Source organism: Dermochelys coriacea, chromosome 1 (genome assembly GCF_009764565.3).
Source record: "Dermochelys coriacea isolate rDerCor1 chromosome 1, rDerCor1.pri.v4, whole genome shotgun sequence".
Taxonomy (NCBI): domain Eukaryota; kingdom Metazoa; phylum Chordata; order Testudines; family Dermochelyidae; genus Dermochelys; species Dermochelys coriacea.
In genome coordinates, this window is record NC_050068.2 from 312306001 (window position 1) to 312330475 (window position 24475).

General features: G+C 38.0%; 1 protein-coding gene across 4 annotated transcripts in view; it reads right to left on the minus strand.

Moving 5' to 3' along the window:
- POT1 (protection of telomeres 1) overlaps positions 1 to 24475 on the minus strand; it is a 150257-nt gene that overhangs the window by 15529 nt on the left and 110253 nt on the right. For 3 of the 4 annotated variants that reach the window (XM_038410206.2, XM_038410224.2, XM_038410267.2), the window contains 7 exons: positions 17257 to 17420; positions 16376 to 16464; positions 14300 to 14359; positions 12821 to 12977; positions 9745 to 9950; positions 2736 to 2871; positions 218 to 309 (listed from right to left, as the gene is read on the minus strand). In XM_038410206.2, coding sequence (XP_038266134.1) covers positions 218 to 309; positions 2736 to 2871; positions 9745 to 9950; positions 12821 to 12977; positions 14300 to 14359; positions 16376 to 16464; positions 17257 to 17420 — 904 coding nt within the window. The remainder of the gene's footprint in view (positions 1 to 217; positions 310 to 2735; positions 2872 to 9744; positions 9951 to 12820; positions 12978 to 14299; positions 14360 to 16375; positions 16465 to 17256; positions 17421 to 24475) is intronic. The other variant, XM_038410215.2, reaches the window with a different exon arrangement.

Genomic DNA, 24475 nt, shown 5'->3' on the forward strand with positions numbered 1-24475 from the left:
GAATAAACATTAAATAATGAGCTCACATTCCGACAGGTAAAAAGTTTTTCTGTTCATCTTTAATTAATATTCTAAAAAGGTAATCATATATGCAAATACACATGCATCCATAGGACACAAAGATCTGAGCAAAAGTGTAATCCATTCATTGAGACAATTTGCATCTACCTTAAGAATCAAGGCACAATCTAGTTCAGGCATAATGAAGTTAGCTAACCTCGGGCTATTTCAGTGGGCTCCCATGATGGTTCTTCTTCTGCAAGGGAACTGAGACTCTGGATAGTCTTCTGATTTGAACACTCTTTGCACCTGACATTTAAAATAAGATGCTGATAGTGTACATACTTCACGGTGATGAACTATTAGCTTTTTCATTCTGCGCCAAACAAGTTTATTCAAATAAAGTTACTCAATGGAGATGCAAACCACCTCCACTAAGAAAAGTTTACAAATCAGGTTTTTTAAGGTAGAGAAGCTTCGTACAACATCTAAAGTACTAAACTACATTAATGCTCCTTATGAATCACCAGCTACAAAAAGTTATTTTGACCCACAAAAGAGCCTAATTGAATAAAAAAGACTAACTGTGCACCAATACCAACTGAGCACATATTCATACACTAACACTTTTGGTTGTTTAACAATACTTACAATGTGCCATTTTGTAACAACAGTAACAAATCTGAAACTCTACTATGTATTAAAAACATGATAGGCTTATAAGATTATTAGTATAGGATTTTGGCTTAACCTGTGCCTAAAATATTTTAATTATGAGTTATTAAAAGAACCTCTCCTTTTTATCCCTGGAGTACTAATGTATCATCATCAAACTTTTACAAGATGTAAGACAGCAACTAAAATACTGTAAGTGAATAAAAATATCTTATGTTGAGAGATGTCCATATAAAGTTGTTTTCATTTGCCCTAAGAAACAAAGTTATGGTAGCATCATTCTGCCCTCAAAATAAGCTTCTGTGCTAGTATGTTACAGTTGTAACATAAAATTGACATTTATTATCTTTAAGATTAGCTTTAAAAGCAAATTTGTCATGTAGAATCAGTGGACCTAATTCTGCTCCCACTTACACTGGTGTGAAGCAGATATCAATAAAGTCACTCTGGTTTTACAATGGAGAAACTATAGCAGAATTTGGTTTAATACGTTGCAAGAATACAATTCATACCTTTAAAATATGTTACATAGAATATGTGGCATTCAGAGTTAGGACAACTACATGGGCAATAAGATAATACCCAAAAATTCTACATAGATGAAATGTAAGACCGTTAATGAAAATTGCAAAGGCTTAGATTTTAAATGTATAGTTGTCAGGGAATTCAAGGATCGCCCCTACACCAAGCATACCTTGGTGCATATTTGATATTACTGTAAAAGTCTTAACTTGTTGTCCTTTGGTAAGTACACACAAGTGAGACTTTGAAACATCATGAACCTTCACGTTTCCTAAATGAACTCCCAAGTTTGGAGGCCTTTGTGTCTACCATTATTCAAGGTGCTGGCTGTGGGATGGGCTTCTCTTTGAGACAAACTTTGGGAGCTTTCACTACAAAAGAGAATCACAAACCTTCTGAAAAAAGGAAACTATAATGTACAGGCCATGATTTGGTCTGCACAGTAGAATGAACCACCTCTGCAAGGGACACATTCATACCCATGCAAAGAGGGCAACAAGGGTACAAGCTGCCATCAGGCCAAATGCAAAACTACTGCTCCTGCTCCTCTGGACCTGAATAGGTTTACTGCCAGAAGATCTCAAATCTTGTCCTGGGCAGAAAAGCTAGGGCTCATGTCATATCTAAGATGGCCCCTAGGAAGGTGAAAGACTGCGTAGGAACCAGTGTGATTTTTCAATGTTTACAATAAAACCCAAAGATTTAAAGAGGGAAAATATCTCCTGTAGGGCATAGTTATAAGACTGGGCTCTTATGAGACAGACATTTGGGAACAAGGAAACACCTGAAGGCCCCATCTATGAAGCTGAGCTGCCAAACAGTTAGTGATCACATGGGGCATGCTGACAGTTCAAAGGGTGGTACTTTGTACAGGTGATGACCTGTGCCCAGCAGGAACCTCAGGTATCACCAATGCCTTTGCCTCAATGAGGTGTGTAAGTAGGCATCTCTTGATGGCCAAGAGCGTTTCTATTTTTTAAGGCAGAAAAAACAGGTAAGTTCAAATAACCATCTTTTCATACCATCAAGTAAGGGATGTAGTTTAAAGTGCATGGGAGGGCATATATGCATATAATCAAGCACTGATACCCCTAGCCCTTGAGCTCCTATACCCACCGCCTCCTAGAAGCTTTGACCCTTGAGGAAACTCTCCTACCCCTCGCTACCATCCAGAGAATTATAGGAAAGTCTGTGGGCTGAGAATAAGGTTTTTTTAACCTAATGGGTAGTTTTTTTAAAAAAGCTGTCAGCTCCTGAAAATAGAAGTGTATAATGTAAGTTTCTTTTCTCTTAACTACAGTGATGGTAGCATAAGTTTCACGGTCAGGATCCAGATCGATGTCGTCGTCTTCTTCCATACAAATTGAATTTTTGCAATTGTCATGGACAATTCTTTTCAAGAACAAGCTTTAGAAGGTAAAGTTATATCTGTTTGCAATTGACACTGGAATTAAGTTAATGAAACAAACTAACTTTCTATACATCTATTAATTGCAACCACTTTTAAACTATTAAGACTTTTTTTTCTTATAACGTACCCATAATGCCATATTTTCCCTTGCAAAAGGAAGGGAGCTGAAAGGTCTAGTAACTCAAGATCTTCTTTTGTGGATCTCACAGGTATAATACATTTAAATCTTCTTGAAAGTTTTTTGATTTCTTTTAGCATCCCTCCTATTAAAAGTAGAAAAAAGTGTTTTCTTAATTGTATTTAATACTAAATTACTTGATTCATCTGTCTTGGACTATCAGATATCCATTTCAGCATCTGTAATTCATCACTGTAGGCCAGTGTTGACGAAACTCCTTAATGTACTGCATGTATTGAAAGTATAGGAACAACCACACAAATTTTTAAAAAGTGACTCATTATTGCATGAAAAGACAACAAAATGTTAAAAAAACCCACATGTGCTACATGTGCAATCAAAGCTGTAAGATACCATAACATATGTTTTAAATATATTTCCTGATAACAATAGTAGCTAACAAGATAACAGACCTTAAAGTAACTTTACTCAAGTTACACTTTGTTTTTTCTTTCACTACATTTCCAGCAATTTTAGTGGCTGCAGTCTTGAGAATGACCAGAACTAGAATACACTTCATACCACTAGAAAACAGCTTGACACTTCCAGCTTTTAAGTGGTACAAAATATTAAATTTTAGCTTGCAATATGAGAGCAAGTGGCTGTTAAAACAGCATCAGAACTGAAGTGAGGGGAAAAATGCAACACAGTAGTAAACATAATAATATGATTTTAAGTACTATGTGGTAACTTACCAAGACTAGAAATGAATGCTTTATATTACTGGAGAAGCTAGGATTTTCTGAGTCGAGTACAGGGGTGGGCAAACTTTCTGGCCCGAGGGCCACATCTGGGTATAGAAATTGTATGGCGGGCCACGACTGCTCATGAAATTAGGGGTTGGGGCGCAGGAGGGGGTGAGGGCTCTGGGGTGGGGCCAGAAATGAGGTGTTCAGGGTGTGGGACGGGGCTCCGGACTGGAGCAGGGGATTGGGTATGGGGGCTCCGGCTGGGGGTGTGGACTCTCGAGTGGGGCTGGGGATGAGGGATTTGGGGTTCAGGAGGGTGCTCTGGGTTGGGATTGAGGGGTTCAAAGGGAAGAGGGGGATCAGGCCTGGAGCAGGGGTCTAGGGTGCGGAGGGGTTGAGGGCTCTGGCTGGGGATGAGAGGTTTGGGCTTCAGGTGGGTGCTCTGGGCTGGGACCGAGGGGTTTGGAGGATGGGAGGGGGATCAGGACTAGGGCTGGGGCAGGGGATTGGGGCAGGGAGGGGCTCAGGCTCCAGGCGGTGCTTACTGGAAGCACAGCTAGGTAGCTCTATGTGCTGGCCTGTCCGTAGGCACCTTCCCCGCAGCTGCCAGAAGCAGCTGCACGCTCCTCTCCAGCTCCTACACGGAAGCACGGCACGGGCGGCTCTGCGTGATGCCCCGTCCACAGGTGCTGCCCCTGCAGCTCCCATTGGCCACAGTTCCTGGCCAGTGGGAGCTGCGGGGGGCGGCGCTTGGGGTGAGGGGAGTGTGCGGAGCCCCCTGGCCCTGGCTGCCCCTATGCATAGGAACTGGATGGTGGACATGCCGCTACTTCCAGGAGCTGCACAAAGCCCCCGACCCCACTCCCCAGTGGGAACTTGAGGGCCGGATTAAAAGGTTCAATGGGATGGACGTGGCCTGCAGGCCATAGTTTGCCCACCTCGGTCTAGTATCATAAGACATGCATTTTATCCCTTAGAGATACAGGAATGTAATTTCTTAAAATGATCACAGGTCCTTCAATCACAGCCGTGCTTGTCTGATATGGTTGCTGGATTGAATCTAGAAACACTCTGATCTCAGAACAGTATAATTCAGTTTCCTTGTAATTTCAAGAACCAGTTTGATACACTTTACCCTGTAATTATTGTTACGCACGTAATTAACCACTAGCTTTTAGGCTAAATAACATTGGAATTAATTAGTTCATGAATGGATAATAGGAAAGAAATAAGCAGTGAATTTCCTGAAATAAGTAACTTTCTCCAAAAACAACTTTAGTTTAAATTAGATTTAAGATCTTACAAATGCATTATTATAGGAACTATGGCTTTGTCTCATATATTTTATTATTATTGTTATTACAGTTATTTATCATGCAGGAGTGACTAGAGAAACCAACCAGATCAGGGCCCAACTGTGCTAGGCACTGTACAAATACATAGTAAGAGACAGTACCTACGAATAATAAAACCATAAAAGATGAATAAAACTTGGGAGGGGAACGGAGGCACAGAGACATGAAATGACTTGCTTGGGGTTACATAGCAGAGCCAAGAATAGAATCCAGTCCTGTGCCATAGCAACAACCTCTTCAGAACACAATGCTTGAAATGTTATGGTCAGACAAAGGATTTAAATCATGTGTTAAGCATAAAACTCACTACAGCCTTAACTATGGAACCATTGGGATGCCTCCATAATTTAAAGGTATTTGGAATACAAAGTCAATCTAGACAATGATTTCAACGTACTAACAATTCAACATCAACAAATGTGTCAGATTAACAATAGCTATCCTTTGAAATGAATCAGAGTACATTTACTGGATAAAAAGTAAATGATAGTACATGTTAATCTAAATATAATCAATATTTTAAACTCCACCTTTTTTAAGGTTTGCCACAAATTAGTTATATTTATGTACACTGAAAGTTGTTTAAATAAAGGCTGACCTAGCAGCGAATCTGTTTCCTGGATTTAGCTCTATTTCAACTCTCAGCTCAACAGAGGCAAAAAAAAAACAACAACAACCCTCTCTGGGGAAGGGACGATCTCATACTGTACTAAAGCAAGCTGCTTATGCAACACCAAGAGTAATATTTAGATCTACTTGGCCAGAAGAATAGCTGCTATTGTGTGTATGTGGAGAAATTAGGGAAGGATGTATCTGGGAACACTCAAAAAATTCCTCCCAGAACTTGTAAATTAAAAAAGTAAAAAGTCCAAATTCTGCGAGTAGCCATCTTTTTTAGACACATTCCATTATCACAGGTTTCAGAGTAGCAGCCGTGTTAGTCTGTATTCGCAAAAAGAAAAGGAGTACTTGTGGCACCTTAGAGACTAACAAATTTATTAGAGCATAAGCTTTCGTGAGCTACAGCTCACTTCATCGGATGCATTTGGTGGAAAAAACAGAGGAGAGATTTATATACACACACACAGAGAACATGAAACAATGGGTTTATCATACACACTGTAAGGAGAGTGATCAGTGTATGATAAACCCATTGTTTCATGTTCTCTGTGTGTGTGTATATAAATCTCTCCTCTGTTTTTTCCACCAAATGCATCCGATGAAGTGAGCTGTAGCTCACGAAAGCTTATGCTCTAATAAATTTGTTAGTCTCTAAGGTGCCACAAGTACTCCTTTTCTTTATTCCATTATCAGTATTTGGAAGGAGAAAATGAACTGACATACTGGTCAGCTAAAGTTTCTATTAGTAAATATATGAAGATTTACAATTGTGTCTTTCACTTCCACCCCACATGCACTCTCTCTCTCTCTCTCTCTCTCTCTCTCTCTCTCTCTCTCTCTCACATTCAGCTGCTGGCGCTTTAATCCTTTCCAGTGATTTGCAGAGCAATGCATATTGTTTGGTTATTTTGGGAGGAAAAAAAAGAGAACTGGGGAGACAAGGTTTTTACAAAGGAAGAAAATTATATCAACAGATTGAAGAATGTGGGGACACACCACAAAGCAGACTACTGTTGAAACTAGTCAGATAATAAGCTAAGTAGCAAACAGAAGGGGCTTTGTCATTAACCCTAATGATCTGTCCATGGAAACGGCCAACTGACTCACCCTTGCCCTTCCACTTTGATCCACTTGGATACTGTGACCTTGTTTTAAATTCAGAATGTGAAGCTGTGCAAAAATTTCTTATTTACATTCTATCCAAACATCCTTATTTATATCTTTGCCTAAATTGCTTTGTTTAAAGTTAGGTGGCTTTTTTTCTCTCCCCCTAAAAAAGCAGGTTTCAGAGTAGCAGCCGTGTTAGTCTGTATTCGCAAAAAGAAAAGGAGTATTTGTGGCACCTTAGAGACTAAGAAATTTATTAGAGCATAAGCTTTTGTGAGCTACAACTCACTTCATCGGATGCATTTGGTGGAAAAAACAGAGGGGAGACTGATATACACACACAGAGAACATGAAACAATGGGTTTATCATACACACTGTAAGATAGTGTGATAGACTCCCTCCCACCTGAGGAGGGAGTCTACATAGCCAGACAAAAGCAGCATCGCTTGCCCCATAACCTCAGCCATGCAGAACACAATGCCATCCACAGCCTCAAAAACAACTCTGACATCATAATCAAAAAGGCTGACAAAGGAGGTGCTGTCGTCATCATGAATAGGTCGGAGTATGAACAAGAGGCTACTAGGCAGCTCTCCAACACCACTTTCTACAAGCCATTACCTTCTGATCCCACTGAGAGTTACCAAAAGAAACTACAGCATTTGCTCAAGAAACTCCCTGAAAAAGCACAAGAACAAATCCACACAGACACACTCCTAGAACCCTGACCTGGGGTATTCTATCTGCTACCCAAGATTCATAAACCTGGAAATCCTGGACACCCCATCATCTCAGGCATTGCCACCCTGACAGCAGAATGGTCTGGCTATGTAGACTCCCTCCTCAGGCCCTACGTTACCAGCACTCCCAGCTATCTTCGAGACACCACTGACTTCCTGAGGAAACTACAGTCCATTGGTGATCTTCCTAAAAACACCATCCTAGCCACTATGGATGTAGAAGCCCTCTACACCAACATTCCACATAAAGATGGACTACAAGCCGTCAGGAACAGTATCCCCGATAATGTCACGGCTAACCTGGTGGCTGAACTTTGACTTTGTCCTCACCCATAACTATTTCACATTTGGGGACAATGTATACCTTCAAATCAGCGGCACTGTGATGGGTACCCGCATGGCCCCACAGTATGCCAACATTTTTATGGCTGACTTAGAACAACGCTTCCTCAGCTCTCGTCCCCTAATGCCCCTACTCTACTTGCGCTACATTGATGACATCTTCATCATCTGGACCCATGGAAAAGAAGCCCTTGAGAAATTCCACCAGGATTTCAACAATTTCCATCCCACCATCAACCTCAGCCTGGACCAGTCCACACAAGAGATCCACTTCCTGGACACTACGGTGCTAATAAGCGATGGTCACATAAACACCACCCTATATCGGAAACCTATTGACCGCTATTCCTACCTACATGCCTCTAGCTTTCATCCAGATCATACCACACGATCCATTGTCTACAGTCGAGCTCTACGATATAACCGCATTTGCTCTAACCCCTCAGACAGAGACAAACACCTACAAGATCTCCATCATGCATTCCTACAACTACAATACCCACCTGCTGAAGTGAAGAAACAGACTGACAGAGCCAGAAGAGTACCCAGAAATCACCTACTACAGGACAGACCCAACAAAGAAAATAACAGAACGCCACTAGCCATCACCTTCAGCCCTCAACTAAAACCTCTCCAACGCATCATCAAGGATCTACAACCTATCCTGAAGGACGACCCATCACTCTCACAGATCTTGGGAGACAGGCCAGTCCTTGCTTACAGACAGCCCCCCAATCTGAAGCAAATACTCACCAGCAACCACACAACAGAACCACTAACCCAGGAACCTATCCTTGCAACAAAGCCCGTTGCCAACTCTGTCCACATATCTATTCAGGGGACACCATCATAGGGCCTAATCACATCAGCCACACTATCAGAGGCTCGTTCACCTGCGCATCTACCAATGTGATATATTCCATCATGTGCCAGCAATGCCCCTCTGCCATGTACATTGGTCTAACTGGACAGTCTCTACATAAAAGAATAAATGGACACAAATCAGATGTCAAGAATTATAACATTCAAAAACCAGTTGGAGAACACTTCAATCTCTCTGGTCACTCGATTACAGACCTAAGAGTGGCTATCCTTCAACAAAAAAGCTTCAAAAACAGACTCCAACGAGAGACTGCTGAATTGGAATTAATTTGCAAACTGGATACAATTAACTTAGGCTTGAATAGAGACTGGGAATGGATGAGTCATTACACAAAGTAAAACTATTTCCCCATGCTATTTCTCCCCCCCACCCCACCCCCCACTGTTCCTCAGATATTCTTGTTAACTGCTGGAAATAGCCTACCTTGCTTGTCACCATGAAAGGTTTTCCTCCCTTCCCGCCCCCCCCCCCCGCTGCTGGTGATGGCTTATCTTAAGTGATCGCTCTCCTTACAGTGTGTATGATAAATCCATTGTTTCATGTTATCTGTGTGTGTATATCAATCTCCCCTCTGTTTTTTCCACCAAATGCATCCGATGAAGTGAGCTGTAGCTCACGAAAGCTTATGCTCTAATAAATTTGTTAGTCTCTAAGGTGCCACAAGTACTCCTTTTCTAAAAAGCAATCAGATAAAAAGCACACTGCTTCAGCTTTATTTATGTGACACAACACTGACATCCAGAGGCTGACAAAGTAAATAGTAGGTCTGCATTATCAGAAGCCTTTTATTTATCCAGCCACGTTTGCAGTCTTACCAAAAATCTTCAATCACATTCCAAATCAGAACAGTACCTACCTAAAAGCCCAGCTGGAGATAGTACATTTTTTTTAAAAGCTGCATCATGAATAAGCTTCTTGGTTTGGATTTATCAGATACAAAGCTATTTGACTCCTGTCTGGTTTACAGAAATCCAAACCCACTATATTTGCAAGTTTAGATTTTATCTGAAAACTTAAGAGACTCAACCAACCACCTCTAACCTTAAAATTCTAATGGATTTTATCATCTCTTAAAGCTGATTCTAATGTGTGTGTGCTTGTTTTTAAATACAACTCACTAACTTTTTGTTTTTAAATCAGAAATACTTAAATCCTAAATTTCTAGTGGTAAAGACCACTGTGCCATCATAGGTGGTATAACTGTAATTTAACTATCTTACCTTGTACCATAATTAAAGTATCTTCTGGCTCTTGAAGCAGCTCATCATGTTTTACAAAATGAACAGCTATTTTTCTTTGCCCCTGATTTTCTGTATCCCACACTGCAGAATCATACCACAATGAATTATGTACTTTTGGATTTGTAGCTGTAGCTGCACAGTCTCTTAATATTAAGTCAAAATCATCTCCATCTGGAACTTCTTGCCTAAAAAACATTTTAGAAATCAATAGGTAAATAGCAGCAGCTTCTCTTTCGAAATCTAGTAGCTGAAATGCAGTACTTTAAACAAACAAGATACTGAAATATTATTATAACAGCATATAGAGGAAAATTTACCTTTCCACACTGATCTTTGACAAAAGATAATATACACGTTGTAGCAATTTAAGGGTGGAGTGTTGTGCATATAAGCTCAAGGAAAACTAGTCCTGCATTAATGAGCCCGCTGCTGCATGCCAAGAAAGCTAATTCTGTCCATCAGCAGGGGTAAAGCCTAATACCTTCATCCAAGCCCACACTGAAATCAACAGAAAGATTCCCACTGACTGCACTGGGCTTTGGAATAGGCCCTAAAATGGCCACGTATCTCTTTAGCACTGAAACCCAGATTACCCCACTCTATTTTACCATGCATTCTGAAAAAACAAAACAAACAAAAACAAAAACAAAAAAACAAAAACAAAAAACCACCACAAGAGCAGCAGCTGTTTGAGACCACTTTCCACTGCAAGACAATACCTTATGTTGTGCCACACATAATCATTGTTTGCACTTGTGCTGGAGTGCTAACACATTGCATTCCTTACTCTGCATGGTGGAATAGCTTGCAGGATCAAGCCAATGTATAAGTGTAATCATGAACACAAAGATAGTGGATTGCTTATGAAATTTTAACAGGAAATGTTCTGGCACACTTTCTGTTGGGGGAAAAAGCCTTGTTGGCTTTGAGTGGAATAGCAACAAGGAGACAAGAAACATTGTTACGCTGAAAAAAAAAGATCTGTGGTGTGGTTTTTTTTTTTTTTTTTTTTTTTTTTTAAAAGATTTCAGAAACTCAATCTCTCTATTTAAAAAAGCATTTATCCACACCATTTCCCTGCTCCCAAAGATATCAAAGGCAAAATTCCAACCAGAGCATGCTTCTGAACGCATAACTGTATTGCATGAAAGAGTATTCAGTATTAATTGTGTCTGTTTTTTTCTTCTATTGGCATTTGTATTTATTTATTCATTTGCTACATGATTTTTAAAGCATTTCATTCTGCACTGGAACTTATCAAATTTTGAAATTTTCTCACCAAACAAAATTTTTCCAACTTTTTTGTTTTGGGTCAATCAAAACATTTTGGTTTTAAAATTTTCATTTTTAAAAATATTTTATTTAAAATAAAAGGAAAATATAAAAAATTAAATTAAATATGAAATATATATATAAAAAAGTCCTATCAAATTTTTGACAGCTCTACTCAAATGAAGAACCCTTTTTTTTAAACCAGTAACATCTTTAATTATTAATTGTAAAATATAGATGTTTGTCTAATAAAGGACAATGTTATTAAATTGTTAGAACTGAACTGTACCATGGATTATTAAAATAAAACTCATTTCCTTGAAGACTTCACTAACTCGCCATAGTTAAGGGCCTACTACAGAAGTGGGTGGCTGAGGTCAAACTAGATTATCATTATGGCCCCTTCTGGCCTTAAAGTCTATGATAATAACACTTAGCTCTCATATAGCACTTTTCATCAGTAGATCTCAAAGCAAATCACAATCTTTAATGTATTTATGCTCAAAACAGCATTTTGAGGTAGGGAAGTGCTATTATTCCCCATTTTATAGATGGGGAAGTGGAATATATGGGTACCCCTGATACCATGATGGAATGCCCCTCTCCTCAGCTCCATTTACAGAGCAACTTCAGAACAGTCCTTCTGCAGTTTTGTGGAGGAGGAAGGAACAGGATGAAACTCCCCACTCTGGCTGTGACTTTTCAAGTGTATGTCCAGATGCAGTCAGAAGTTAGCCCAGTTTGTAAAGTACCTTGGGCTGAAAGCTTCTGTATAAATAACATATTGTAAGAAAGTCTCATAAGATAATACTGCACAGTGATGTATACAGTGGTATACAGATGTATACATTTTCACCACACAGAGGGCTCGATCTTGAAAGAAACTGAGTGGTCTGGCCGCATTTTAGCAAAACATTTCAGCACATGCTCAACTTTAAGCATTTGAGTAAACTAAAGTTAAGCACGTGCTGGGGCAGAGAGCTCATCAGTTTTCAGGATCATCTTTTAATGACCGTTATTAATCCATACAACCCTTCTCTATAAGAAAGGCATTATCCTCCTTTTAAAGATGGGACACTGAGAGATGTTAAAACTCTTTCCAAGGTGATTTTATGAAATCTAGGATTAAAACCCAGAAGTAAGACTCTTAAACACACATACTACTCTGCTCTTCATGATGTGCTAGAAGGTGAAATTATGTTAACGTTATTTAACATATTCAATGCACTTACTTGAAACATCAGAGATTTCCTGAATTTTTACTTAACTTACAGTAGTGAGTTTTGCCAAGACAAAATTGATATCTGACAGTTTTCCAATGGTATTTTTCCATTAGATAAAATCACTTTGAAAATAAAGCAAAACTCTGTCTCTAATTGAACTGGTAGTCTCCACCATTCTAGAATTCTAAAAGCCAAAATACAGATAGTTATGTGGATACCAACAGATTATTGTGATCGGATACTCAAAAAATTGTAAGAGTAGGGTTAGGTAAATCTTGCTTCTAGGTCCAGGGCAAAATTGAGTGCCAAATTTGCAAACTGGAACAGAAACTAGAATTCTGGAGCCACTGAATAGAACTTAGTAAGCATATCCCATATGATTCCAGTTTTCCCCAACTAATTTCAGTAAGCTTTTAAGCCTTTGCTTGAAACAAAATGGATTTAAATTCAACTCATCTTCAGTGTTAAAAGAAAGATGAAAATATTTAAAAGATTACCTAAGATTCCTAAAACATACTGAGCAATCTGTAACTTTTACCGTTATTATGTAAAATACTTACAGTGAGTTGCATTTTGAACAATAAAGTTTAACAGACTGATAGAGCTTCTGGGGTTTAAAAGTTCTCAGTTTTGCTCTAATGCGATACTGTTGAGGAGCAGTGCTGTTCAAAATAGTATTCAGTGCTGTGTCATCTAAATGCTGATGATCTGTTAATACTGTAAAGCAATAAAAATACAAGCTATTAAGCAACAAACAATATCTGAAAAAAAAAAGTGCACAATAAGGTGAGTGGATGGGACCATCACAGGGATGTGTTTAAAGAATTTCCACTACTTTTTTTTTTTTTTTAATTTTAGAATTTTCTTGAAAAAAGTAAAGATACTCTATTGGATCTTAAAGTCTATAAGCACATTTGAGAAATTACTTTTGCAGAACCTGTGTGCAGCTGTAGCTAAGTAATTCAGCTGATGGCTGCAATTACAATTCCCATGGAACTGATTGTTAGATTTGCAAACCCTGGTAAAGTAAAATGGTCTTCTTGCAACACTTAAGCCAGTTTTGACAAATCACATGTCCATTTTTATGAAAAGAGTGGCAGTAACAGGTATTAGCTGAGTTGACAGAACTCTTGAGAAATGTATTTGTGGCTGCAGCCTCCGTTTTACAAGTGCAATGTTTAATATTGTTCCTTTGGCCTTTAAGATGCAAGATGTTCCCAAAGTCTGCAATGATTTAACCCTGGGTGAAAAGGATTCAAGTAGGGAAAAATCCTACATATTTTAAGAAGAATGGTTTTTGAAATATCATAATTTCTTCCTATTTAAAAATGTTCCAATACAATGAAACAAATGCAATAGGATATTTCAACAAAGGTGATTAGAGCAAGATACTTGCAAATGAGAGGATGAAAATACAAGGCTGAACATATTAGCATCCAATAGACATAACTGCCCAATTTGTAGTGTGGCTTTATCTACATCTAAATGCATATCTTCCTTAAAAACAATATTCATAACGGTAATTAGACAATTAAATTTACTTCAACAGTTTTGTAGCTAACATCTCAACATTCATCCTTATTATTTATAAGTAGGCTTGGCAAAATTCGATTTTTATTTTCTTTTAATTTTGATGGATAATATCTATTTATTTTTAAGCTTTTTCTATTTTTATGATTTTAAATGTTCACATATATTGGAAATTATGGGGGGGAATCGTCAGACAATTGGGAGGGGTCAGACAGTAATGATTCAAAAAGTTACGCTTTCTAACCATTAAAACACAAATTGTCAACATCACATGTCAAAATATACAAAGCAAATATCCTTAAATTAAACTCTAATAAGTTCTCTAGCAGCATTATTGTTACTTGGACCATTTGTAAATTTTGATCATCATCAATGGAAATATTTTTTTCATCAGTATGTGTGCGTACACTGAAATTGAAATTTACTGAAATTTACAGATAAACTTCTAATCCTTCTAAGACTATTTGTAAGAAGTCTACCAACTTGGTATAAAAAAAAATGTTTCCTACCTGTAACAGACAACTGCTGGCATCTCTCTGAATATGACTGGTCTGTTAAAAAATGACATACTTTGAAGGAAAAATAATTGTGTTAATTGAATATGACATTGCTACTAACCACTTAACACTGTACGATTGTTATTAATTCTGAGTTATAGATAATTGCTGCATTTCAGTTAATAGGAAAAAATTAATGTAATCACTGATGAAAACTTAATACTCTACGTAAAACTACATTTTTATTTGTCTCGATGTCATTTATAGTTGAGAAATTTGTATTTTTTTTAGTTGGGAAAATCTCTCTCCTATCTACACTGTTAATGGTAATGGCATCCCCTAATCATTCAAAAATCCACCTGCTTTTGATCCCTGACTTACGCCTTGTGTTTTATTTTGTTTTTCATAGGTGTTTGTTTGTCCACTAACTAGAGCAAATATGGTCCAATGGTAGACAATTGAAAATGTATGATCATATAAATGTGTCACTTAAAGTGTTTTAAACCATGAAAGATGCTTTACAATAGATTAATACCTACATCTGATAATGCCTCTTACCATAAAAAGGTCCATTCCATTCTGTTTGGGCAAGACCTGCTTTTCATTATCACAGTGTCCTTTAGGTTTTGCTCAAACTGTATAGGAGAAGAGACTAACAGTAAAAGGCTTCATCAGGTGCAGGTATCTTTTTTCATAAATAATAATATTTATTTTAGATTTATGTTTACACATTGTATGTTAGTACAGCTCTAGTTACTTTTCACATTTGAGCTGCACTTCTACTTTCACCCAAATCTTGTTTTCTATATTTGTTAACAAAGAACGGTATTACAGTTAACATCTCTGCAATTAGATTCCATACACTATAGGATATCTGGTGTCTTTTACGGACATAGATTTCTGTTAAGCTCAAGGACACTGAAAAGTGCTTTTTTCCTGATCAACAGCTCTGGACATTAACTTCTCCTGCCTGGCAGACTGAGTTCTAGGAATAATTTATTCACTATTCTCATTGTTCCTGACCTCATCAAAAGTTCAGAAGTCTATAACTTCATAATCTGACAGCTAACAGGTAATTTGCTTTAAAACAAACCCAAGGCCTTTTCTCTTAGTCTTATAGCAATTCTGAGGTTCTGTCTACAATGGTTTTCACCACAGTGGAATATAAGAGCAGTGAGGGTCTCCTAAATAGATTCAGTTCCACAAGATTCCATTCTACACAAAAAAGAATTAATATAAGAGATAACTGTTGAAAAGGTATATTAAATATGAATCCAATAGTAGCTGCAAACTTCTCCCTCCAAATACTTTTTTATTTTAAAAAAAGTTTGTATGTACTGAATTTCTAAAACCATAGCATCATTCCCTTAAACATCTGTATATTAGCTCATAAGGGTCTATTGTCTTTTTGATGAGTGGGAGATTTATGCAGGTAACATACACAGAATGAAATGGAAGCAACACTCATGACATACCCAGAAAAGGAGAACAGATTCTAGAATCTTAGTTCTTCAAAACAGAGATAGTGAGTATTTTGCTACTATTCCTATGTGTCATCATAGGCAAAGGGTTGTCTCTTTCTTAGGTAGACACCTTACTTTTGATGCGAGTTTCCTTAAACCAGCATTCTGTTTTTTTATGAACATGTTTCCTGTTAAGGATTTGTACACAGTGGGGTAATGCGCTATGAGGGTGTGCTTTCTGAAGCACACTAGTTGCACATTAATTGGTGTGTACACCCTGCTGGTACACACTAAATGTTCTCTAGTGTGCTTTAACATAGTGCTGTTTCAAAACAGTGCTACATTACAGTGAAGTGAAGATCTTACCCTCTATGTTTAAGTTAACTCTTTACCAAGTCCTTTTTAACATTCATTTATTTACATGACAATCTTCTGCTGTGAGACAGAAGAATAAGAGAATATTGGTTTCTGGTCTAATAGAAATGTATCTTGTATCTCCCAAATACTTTTTGTTTAAATGAAAGAAAAACATTCCATGTCTTCTTTAAAGCAATAATAAATTTAACATGACCAGTATTATTTTCATGTAGCAAGAAATAATGAATCAATTTCCAATTGCTCTTACATGATAGACTGCCAAAAATGCCATCCAATTCCAGTGAAGACATGCTCTCCATGTTTTGACTCTCTGTGAGATTCACAGAATCCATGAATCTATAAAGATAAGAACAAAGATTTTAAAGATATACATTTTCTGGTGTATTCAATAGATCTTAAAGGTATCAAGGATGTGAACCTTGTCTTCACAGAGTCCAGCTAGAATGTTTAAATACAATAGAAACTCTTGTACGGACATAAAGCAGAAAAGAATCCAAGGGCTATAGGCATGTTTATTGAAGATTCAGTAGGAGAGACCCTCTGAATCAATATCCTATATAGCACAAAGAGAGAACTATGCTGCTGGAATGCAGACTTTTGAAATATAAAATTGAGACCTTGAACCTGAGCTATTCTTTGCCTATGGGCCCTAATTCAATACAGTATTTATTGATATGCCTTGCTTTAAACATGGACTTAAATCTCACTGACTTCAACTGGACCTAAGCACATGCTTTAAGTGAAGCAAATGCTTAATTACTTTGCCTAATTGGCACCTTCATCATTAAAAGACTGCATGCCACTTTTAAGAAGAGTATTATGTTTACAACACCTGCTAGCTTGGCTAAATCATAACTTGGACCATTATGATTTGTTAATCTAAACTCCTCTCATAGTTTCAATTGGAAAATTTAATACTCACTTACCTACCCTTTTTTGAAAACTGTTCTGTGGTGTGGTAGTACCATATGGCAACCTCATTCCACTCCAGAAGCACTGGGTACCTACATGTAATCAGCCCCCAAAGCACTTAAAAATGTAAATAGCTTCCTGTTTACTGGAACTAAAATTCTAAAATACTGCATTTAAACTTCCAGACTAATCTCAAAGTTTATTTACAGAACTTACGCTTTTAGTTCTTTGACATCTGGATTATTTTCTGGCAGAACCCTAATTCCTCGACCATAACAGGTGCCACCATGAAGATGAAATTCTACATAGGAAACATCAGGCTGGTTCTCAGCACTGGCTTGTTTTGTATGCAGACTGTAAATTCTCAGAAAGCTTCCAACCTAAGCAAACACATGATTTCATAATATAAAATGAATAGAATTATCATGCTTTTCTCCTAATAAAAGCCTCTGAACCCTCAGAATCAATCCCCTTGTCTACTTTTACTCTCAATGTTAAGCTGGTGTGCAACTGGTCCATCAGTTGAAGAAGACTGGATCTGGCTTCTTGCAAAGTCTGCTATCAATTCTGCTCTCCAAGCAGCCAAAGTTGCAGCTACAGAGCAAACAAGTCCAAGTACTTCCTCCCTGGAAGGACACAGTACATTTTTATAATTGCAATAAGACTCTCCAGAGACAGATCTGTGTTGTAATTTTCATGTACACATGGTTCATTTAATAGAACCTAGTATTTGGCTTCATGTCCACCACATCACTAAGAGTAAATTAATGCAATAAGTTTCATGCCCCACCATGTCTTATTGTTCAATGAGCAAATAATTTACTTTGGGGCATCAAAGAACCAACAGCTTTCACAGCTTCCAACCTTTGACACTACTTCTAACTCTGCCAGACTTCCTCTCCATCGATCAACAGTTGGTAGAGTATTTCCCGCCTTGCTTAGAATCAGTTCTGTTGTATCAAAACACAGTCTTGCCAAATTACAAAAATACTTTTAAGTCTATTTACAAAGATGACTTCAAAGACAAAGGAGGTCCCAGAGGATTACTGGTGTTTCACATATTTTCAGAAATGATTATTTTTTATTGTAACAAAAATAAATGGCAGTTTTTTCATAAGGTAGGCATGTTTCGGGGGTTAACTATGTTCATTTTCCTTTGACTTATTTTAATGATTTAGGAATATTATTTACTGTTTTCCATATCCTCGTTGAAAAACATCAGCCAGGATTCAGTTGATAGGCTGACAGTTACGCAGCCTTCTTTCAAGTTGCAAATATTTAATAATCTGGATTTATACTTGCTCTAAGTACCTTTGAAACATGACTCATATATGTAAATTACAGAAGACTCTAAATTCACACTTGATTAACCTCAATATTGCAGGGGTAACACTTAAAAAGTTCTGTTTCGACTGCCTGGTTTAAACACAGAATTGCCCACATGGGCAGAAATTTCTTAAGTGTACTCATAGCACTTATTGGGCCAGATTCTCAGCAGGTGTAGACTGGAAAAACTCCATTGAAGCCAATGGATTTATGCAGATTAGTATTAACTAATGGTGTAGCCCATTATTTTTATAGCCACATCTGTTTTGCATTACACTTTACAGTGGGTTCACTCACAGTTCATGAGACACTCTTTGTTACTTACACACCTAGATAATTATTTTTTAAAAATAAAAATATATGATTAAGTGTTTTGCATTTGTTCACTTAGATGATAAATATTTACGGTTTGAGGGAGCAAGAGGGAAGGGGCTGGAGATAATGGCCTACACCTTTAAAAATCAATGGGAGACTTGCAATTGTCTAAGCATAGAACCAGTCCCAAGACAGAGAGGGGCTAACCAAAACTAACGAGTCTTGGAGACAGATTTAAGAGTCTACAAGGTGCAAAGTGGCTGGGAGTGCATTCCTGGAATATGGACAGATGGCATAAAGTTGCTTGTGAAAGGAGGCTATCAACAAAGCATTGAAATATGATGAGCTGGCAGAATATAGGTTGTACGTAGAGTAAAGGAAATGTAGTCAGGAGCCACACTGTACAGAACTTTGAAGAGGAGGTTAAAGAGTTGAGCTTGATGCAGATGAAGACCAGAAGTCAGTGCAAGTTTTCAAGAGAGCAATACATACGCACACAGGTAAGTGGAACAGTGAATAAAGATGATGATTTTTCCAGTAGCATGATGGGTAGACTGACTGGCACAGTGTGAAGGCTGAAAGCAAAGCTATCCAAATCTTTAAAAATTAAAAAAAATAGTACTTATTTTATTTCCACTACCTTCACCTATTCAGAATACTGATGATTTAGAAACATCATACAATTATTGTAATAAAATTACACTCTTCAAATTAAATTGGGTCAACCAGAGCAGACTTAACATAAGAACAGCCATACTGGATCAGACCAATGTTCCATCTAGCCCAGTTTTCTATCTTCCGACAGTGGCCAATTCCAGATGCTTCAGAGGTAATAAACGGAACAGGGCAATCATCAAGTGATCCATCCCATGTCGCCCATTCCCAGCTTCTGGCAAACAGAGGCTAGGGACACTTCAGAGCATGGTTTTGCATCCCTGACCATCCTAGCTAATACCTATTGAGGGACCTATCCACCATGAACTTATCTAGTTCTTTTTTGAACCCTGTTATAGACTTGGCCTTCCCGTGCAAGGAGTTCCACAGGTTGACTGTGCATTGTGTGAAGAAATACTTCCTTTTGTTTGTTTTAAACCTGCTGCCCATTACTTTCATTTGGTGACCCCTAGTTCTTGTGTGAGAAGTAAATAACACTTCCTTATTTACTTTCCCCATACCAGTAATGATTTTATCAAGCTCTATCATATCCCCCCCTTAGTTGTCTCTTTTTCAAGCTCTTATTAATTTCTCCTCATATGGAAGCTGTTCCATACCTCTAAGCATTTTTATTGCCCTTTTCTGAACCTTTCCCAATTCCAATATATCTTTTTTGAGATGGGGCGACCACATCTGCACACAGTATTCAAGATGTAGGTGTACCATGGATTTATATAGAAGCAATACAATATTTTCTGTCATATTATCCATCCGTTTCCTAATTATTCCCAACATTCTGTTAGGTTTTTTTTGACTGCCGCTGTACATTGAGTGGATGTTTTCAGAGAACTATCCACAATAACTCCAAGATCTCTTTCTTAAGTGGTAACAGCTATTTTGGACCCTGTCATTTTATATGTATAGTTGGGATATGTTACCAATGTGGATTATTTTGCATTTATCAACATTGAATTTAATCTGCCATTTTGCTGCCCAGTCACCCAGTTTTGTGAGATTCCTTTGTCTCATTGGAGCTTTTGATTATGAAAGCTATGATATCCGAATGGCCTGAAATGCACTGATTACATTCAGTTAGTTTTCTCACTAGAGATTCTACAGTCTTCTGAGTTTCCTTTGACGCTAACCACTCGTTTTTCCATCTTGGTAACTTGAGGTTTGCACATTAGCTGTCATTACTGACATTATTAACAACTTACTAAGCAAATGATAAAGTGCCAACTATCTTTAAATTCTGGGATCATTCCTTTTACTAAGAAACCAAGTTTGGACCATAATGAGCTTGCCTAATTACTGCTTATTCTCAAACCTCCCATTTTATGGATGGTGTTTGGTAAGTCAGTGCTTATTCAATTCCAGTTGCACTTGGACACCAATGATATAGGAGGTAGAGTCCAATCTCCCTCTTGGCTTTCCTTAGAATTGAGACTATTCTAATCAGAGTCTTAAATTATCTGCTGGGTTTAAAATAAACAGCTGACTGTTGTGTTTATGTTGGATCTCTCAGTAGTCTTTTTTATAGGCCAGACCAGTCACTAAACTATATTGCTACCCTTCATTCCTGGAACGTGCCTTGAAGTAAATCAGTGATAATGGGAAAATGTGTTTCATCGATGAATTGGAAGCATGGTGTCTCTCAAGGTTCTATACTATCTGTTTGGCTTAGTCTTTCTACCACTGTGTCAGAAGTCAGCAACAGACTGCACTTTTCTAGGGAGTGCTATGGAGTGGAACCTGCTCTCTTTCTGAAAGCTGTCTGTCTCTTTGTCCTTTGAAAAAGTATAAAAATCCTATACACCTTAAAGCTTTGGATCCAGAGATGTTTACATTAAATTTGTCACCACCTCTTCCAATCCTCTTCCTTTCTTTTTTAAAGTTGTATTTCTCCATCTGATTTCCCGTCTTTGTATTTTATTAGTTTCATCAGAATGTTAACAATGGTAAGCTTTTTCTTCTTCTCTCTCTTTTTTAAACTGAACTGAGAAATTCATAAAAATTGATAAAAAAATTTTACTGCCTTTTTGAACAATCCCGAGGTAAAGACAGCACAGGGTAAAAAGCAGTTGTTTGCAGAAATTAATACAGCATTTGGGGGGAAGTAAACAGCTGGGAGTTGTGGAAATGTAAAAAGGTAACAGTTGTGAAGATGTTAAAGAGTAACAGTTGTGGTGTTATAAGAAGGAAGTTTTTGGTTTGATGATAAAACCCAGTTATGTAGATGTAATTATTTGTGCACTCGGTACAGTCACATTGGGTGGAACCCTGGCAGTTAAATAGATTATACAAGGGGGTCAGGTGGCTACTACCATCACTATGTTTTTGTCCCCAGGAGGCTTTATAGCTATTCTGTGAGAAAATGGGCCCTTTTCCCACAGAAATGGTCTGTAAAGTACTGCTGCAGGCAACCAGATACTCTGATCTATATTGTCTGACTATTGGATGAGTTAATCAAAATCACTAAAGGAACTTAAAGTGTTTCTAGTGGAACTTAACCTGACTGTCTCTGTACAAGATGGGAGTGTAATCAGGGTACAGTTGTGTAAAAAATAATAGCAGCAGTGCAAGGAATGTTAAGATCAATGGTTGTGAAACCCTCATTTCTGTATTGTTTTATCTTTATGGCCCCCACTTTTCTATTGTTATTCTGTCTGGTTCTCTAATTGTTTCTGTCTGATGTATAATTAATTTTGCTAGGTGTAAGTTAATTAGGGTAGTGGGATACAATTGGTTAGAAAATTATGTTAGGATTGGTTAGTTAAATTTTCAGTAAAATGATTGGTTAAGGTATAGTTGAGAATATTACTATATAAATGGGTCAAACAGAAAGTGGAGGGAAGGGAAATTGGAATCATGCTTGCTAAGGCAGAGGGAAGGAAACAGGGAATAGGGAACAGGGACACAGGCAAGATGCTGCAGTATCAGAGCTGGGAAGGGGGACAGGGTAAATGCTCTGCGGTGTCAGTGCTGGAACGGAACACTGGGGAACAGATGCTATCAGCATATAGAGATAAGTCCGACTAGTGTGAAGGGCTTCACAATATGCTTGATTGAAAACTAACCCCCAATAAACATCGTATTGTCCGCACTTTGGACTTCTGTTCTTTTGCTGCTTGCTGTCTGTGTGACACGAATCAGGGAAGTGGGAGGGTAAGGAAAAGCCTCCAGCAGTGTTTAGAAGGAGAAATGCTATTTGTTTTTCCCGAGCTTTCCAAGTATTGGTATAGTGAGATGACTGCAAAAGCCTCCAATTTATCCATATGGAGCAGCCCAGAAGAAATAAAACACATGAATCCAGCCAGAGACAAGTGGGAAAATGTCACTGACTTAAGCAAATTGGCAATCTGGAGATTTTGCAGTTTCAGTTCCATTTTCCCCAGAATCAGTTTAAGCATGAATCTTTTTACAGGTCAATTCTGAGCAAAGTAGGAATAAATGTGAAATGAACAGCCTGAACTTCAATGAGAAATCATCTAGGGGATAAGGCTACCTCCCTAAAAATCCAGAGATAATTTCCATCTCATACATTTATAGTCATTTGGGCTTGGTCACCCAATAATCTAATTTGTATTTTTTTAATCATTACCCTGGATTTAATACAAAATGAGATATATCATGGTGTGTGTATGTGTATTTTTTTTGTCTACTGAGTAGGTGCAGAAGAAAGCCTGATATATGTGATGACTGCGTGATTGATCTTGTTGAGTTAGGGATAAGTATGTACTAGGCAAGCAGAGGTAGAGGTTTGGCTGGTGCCAACTGCCCTTTTCTTGGGCTCAGCTTAAACACCACGCCACTAGAATACTGGGATGAGAAGAAAAAAGAAAACACAGCTTAGTACACAGAATCTGATTCATCCAAAGAAAACAGAACTCTACTTGAGGGAGAGGGAAGGCCAGGTTCCTTTTCTCTTAACTTCTTTTGTTTTCCTTTCCCTTCTTGCCCTGAGCCCCAATATGCCAAAGCACTTAAGCATGAGAGTGGATCCACTGCAACCAATGGGACTATTCACATGCTTAAATTTGTTCACATCCTTAGGAGTGTTGCTGTTGTTGAGGGAACTGTTTCCACCTAAAAAGTTAATAAAATACAGTTTAATACATACTTATTAATTACCTTCCCTAATATTACTTTTCCCCACCCCACACAAACAATTGCTTTTATTGCTGGTACAATGGTATCAATAATGAAGGGAAGCTGGTCCATACAATTATGAATGTGAAAGGAGTTGGTTCATGAGATAATCTCCCTATTAGGATGTAGTCCGTGCTGTGAAAGCATTTGTAAGCCCCATGACCTACAAAATCATCAACTCCACCATTAACTCCAACTAAAAACAGGATAAGCATAATCCAAGAGTAATTTGGATTAATCCTGCAGTGTGACCACAGGAAGCCAGAAGAAGCCAATTAGAAACAGCTGAAAGGCTGTCAAATTAGGAAAGGTAGAATGTCAAAGAAAAACATGAGTAATTTTTGAAAGAATACATCTTACTTATATGGAATTCTTTGCATCAGACTTAGAATGAAGTATGAGAAGTCTCAAAAGTTGATACACCCAAAACATAAGGATGCTGTTGCATAGACTTATAGTGCTATATAGATAGCAACTTAAAAAACAAAACAAAACCCTAAACTCAAGGAAAAAGATGACTACTTACCTTACTAGAATACTATAATTGTTGTTCCTCAAAATGTGGGTGCATATATATATTCCACTCAGATGTGTACATGCCCTGTGCACCAAAGCCAGAGAAGGTAGCCTAGCAGTACCCAGAGAGGTAGCAGTCATACCCTCTGGCCCTTTATCTCCTCTCCAATTTAATTAAGGGTAGGCCAGTGCTTACCTTCCTCAGTTTCTTCACACTGAAAAGTAAAGAATTGAGACTCTGACGCAGAGGGGACAAAAGGTGGATCATAGAATACATATCTGTACCCACATTTCAAAGAAGAGATACAGTAGAGGTAAGCACCAGTCTTTTCTTTGAATGGTTGCAGACCTGCATTCCACTCAGGTGAGTCACAAGCTGTATTAGAAGGAGGTGGGGCTCCGAGTCTCCTTAAAGAGCATTTGAAAGACTGCCTTTCCAAAATTCAGTTCTGATTTGGATGCAGTTGTAATAGCA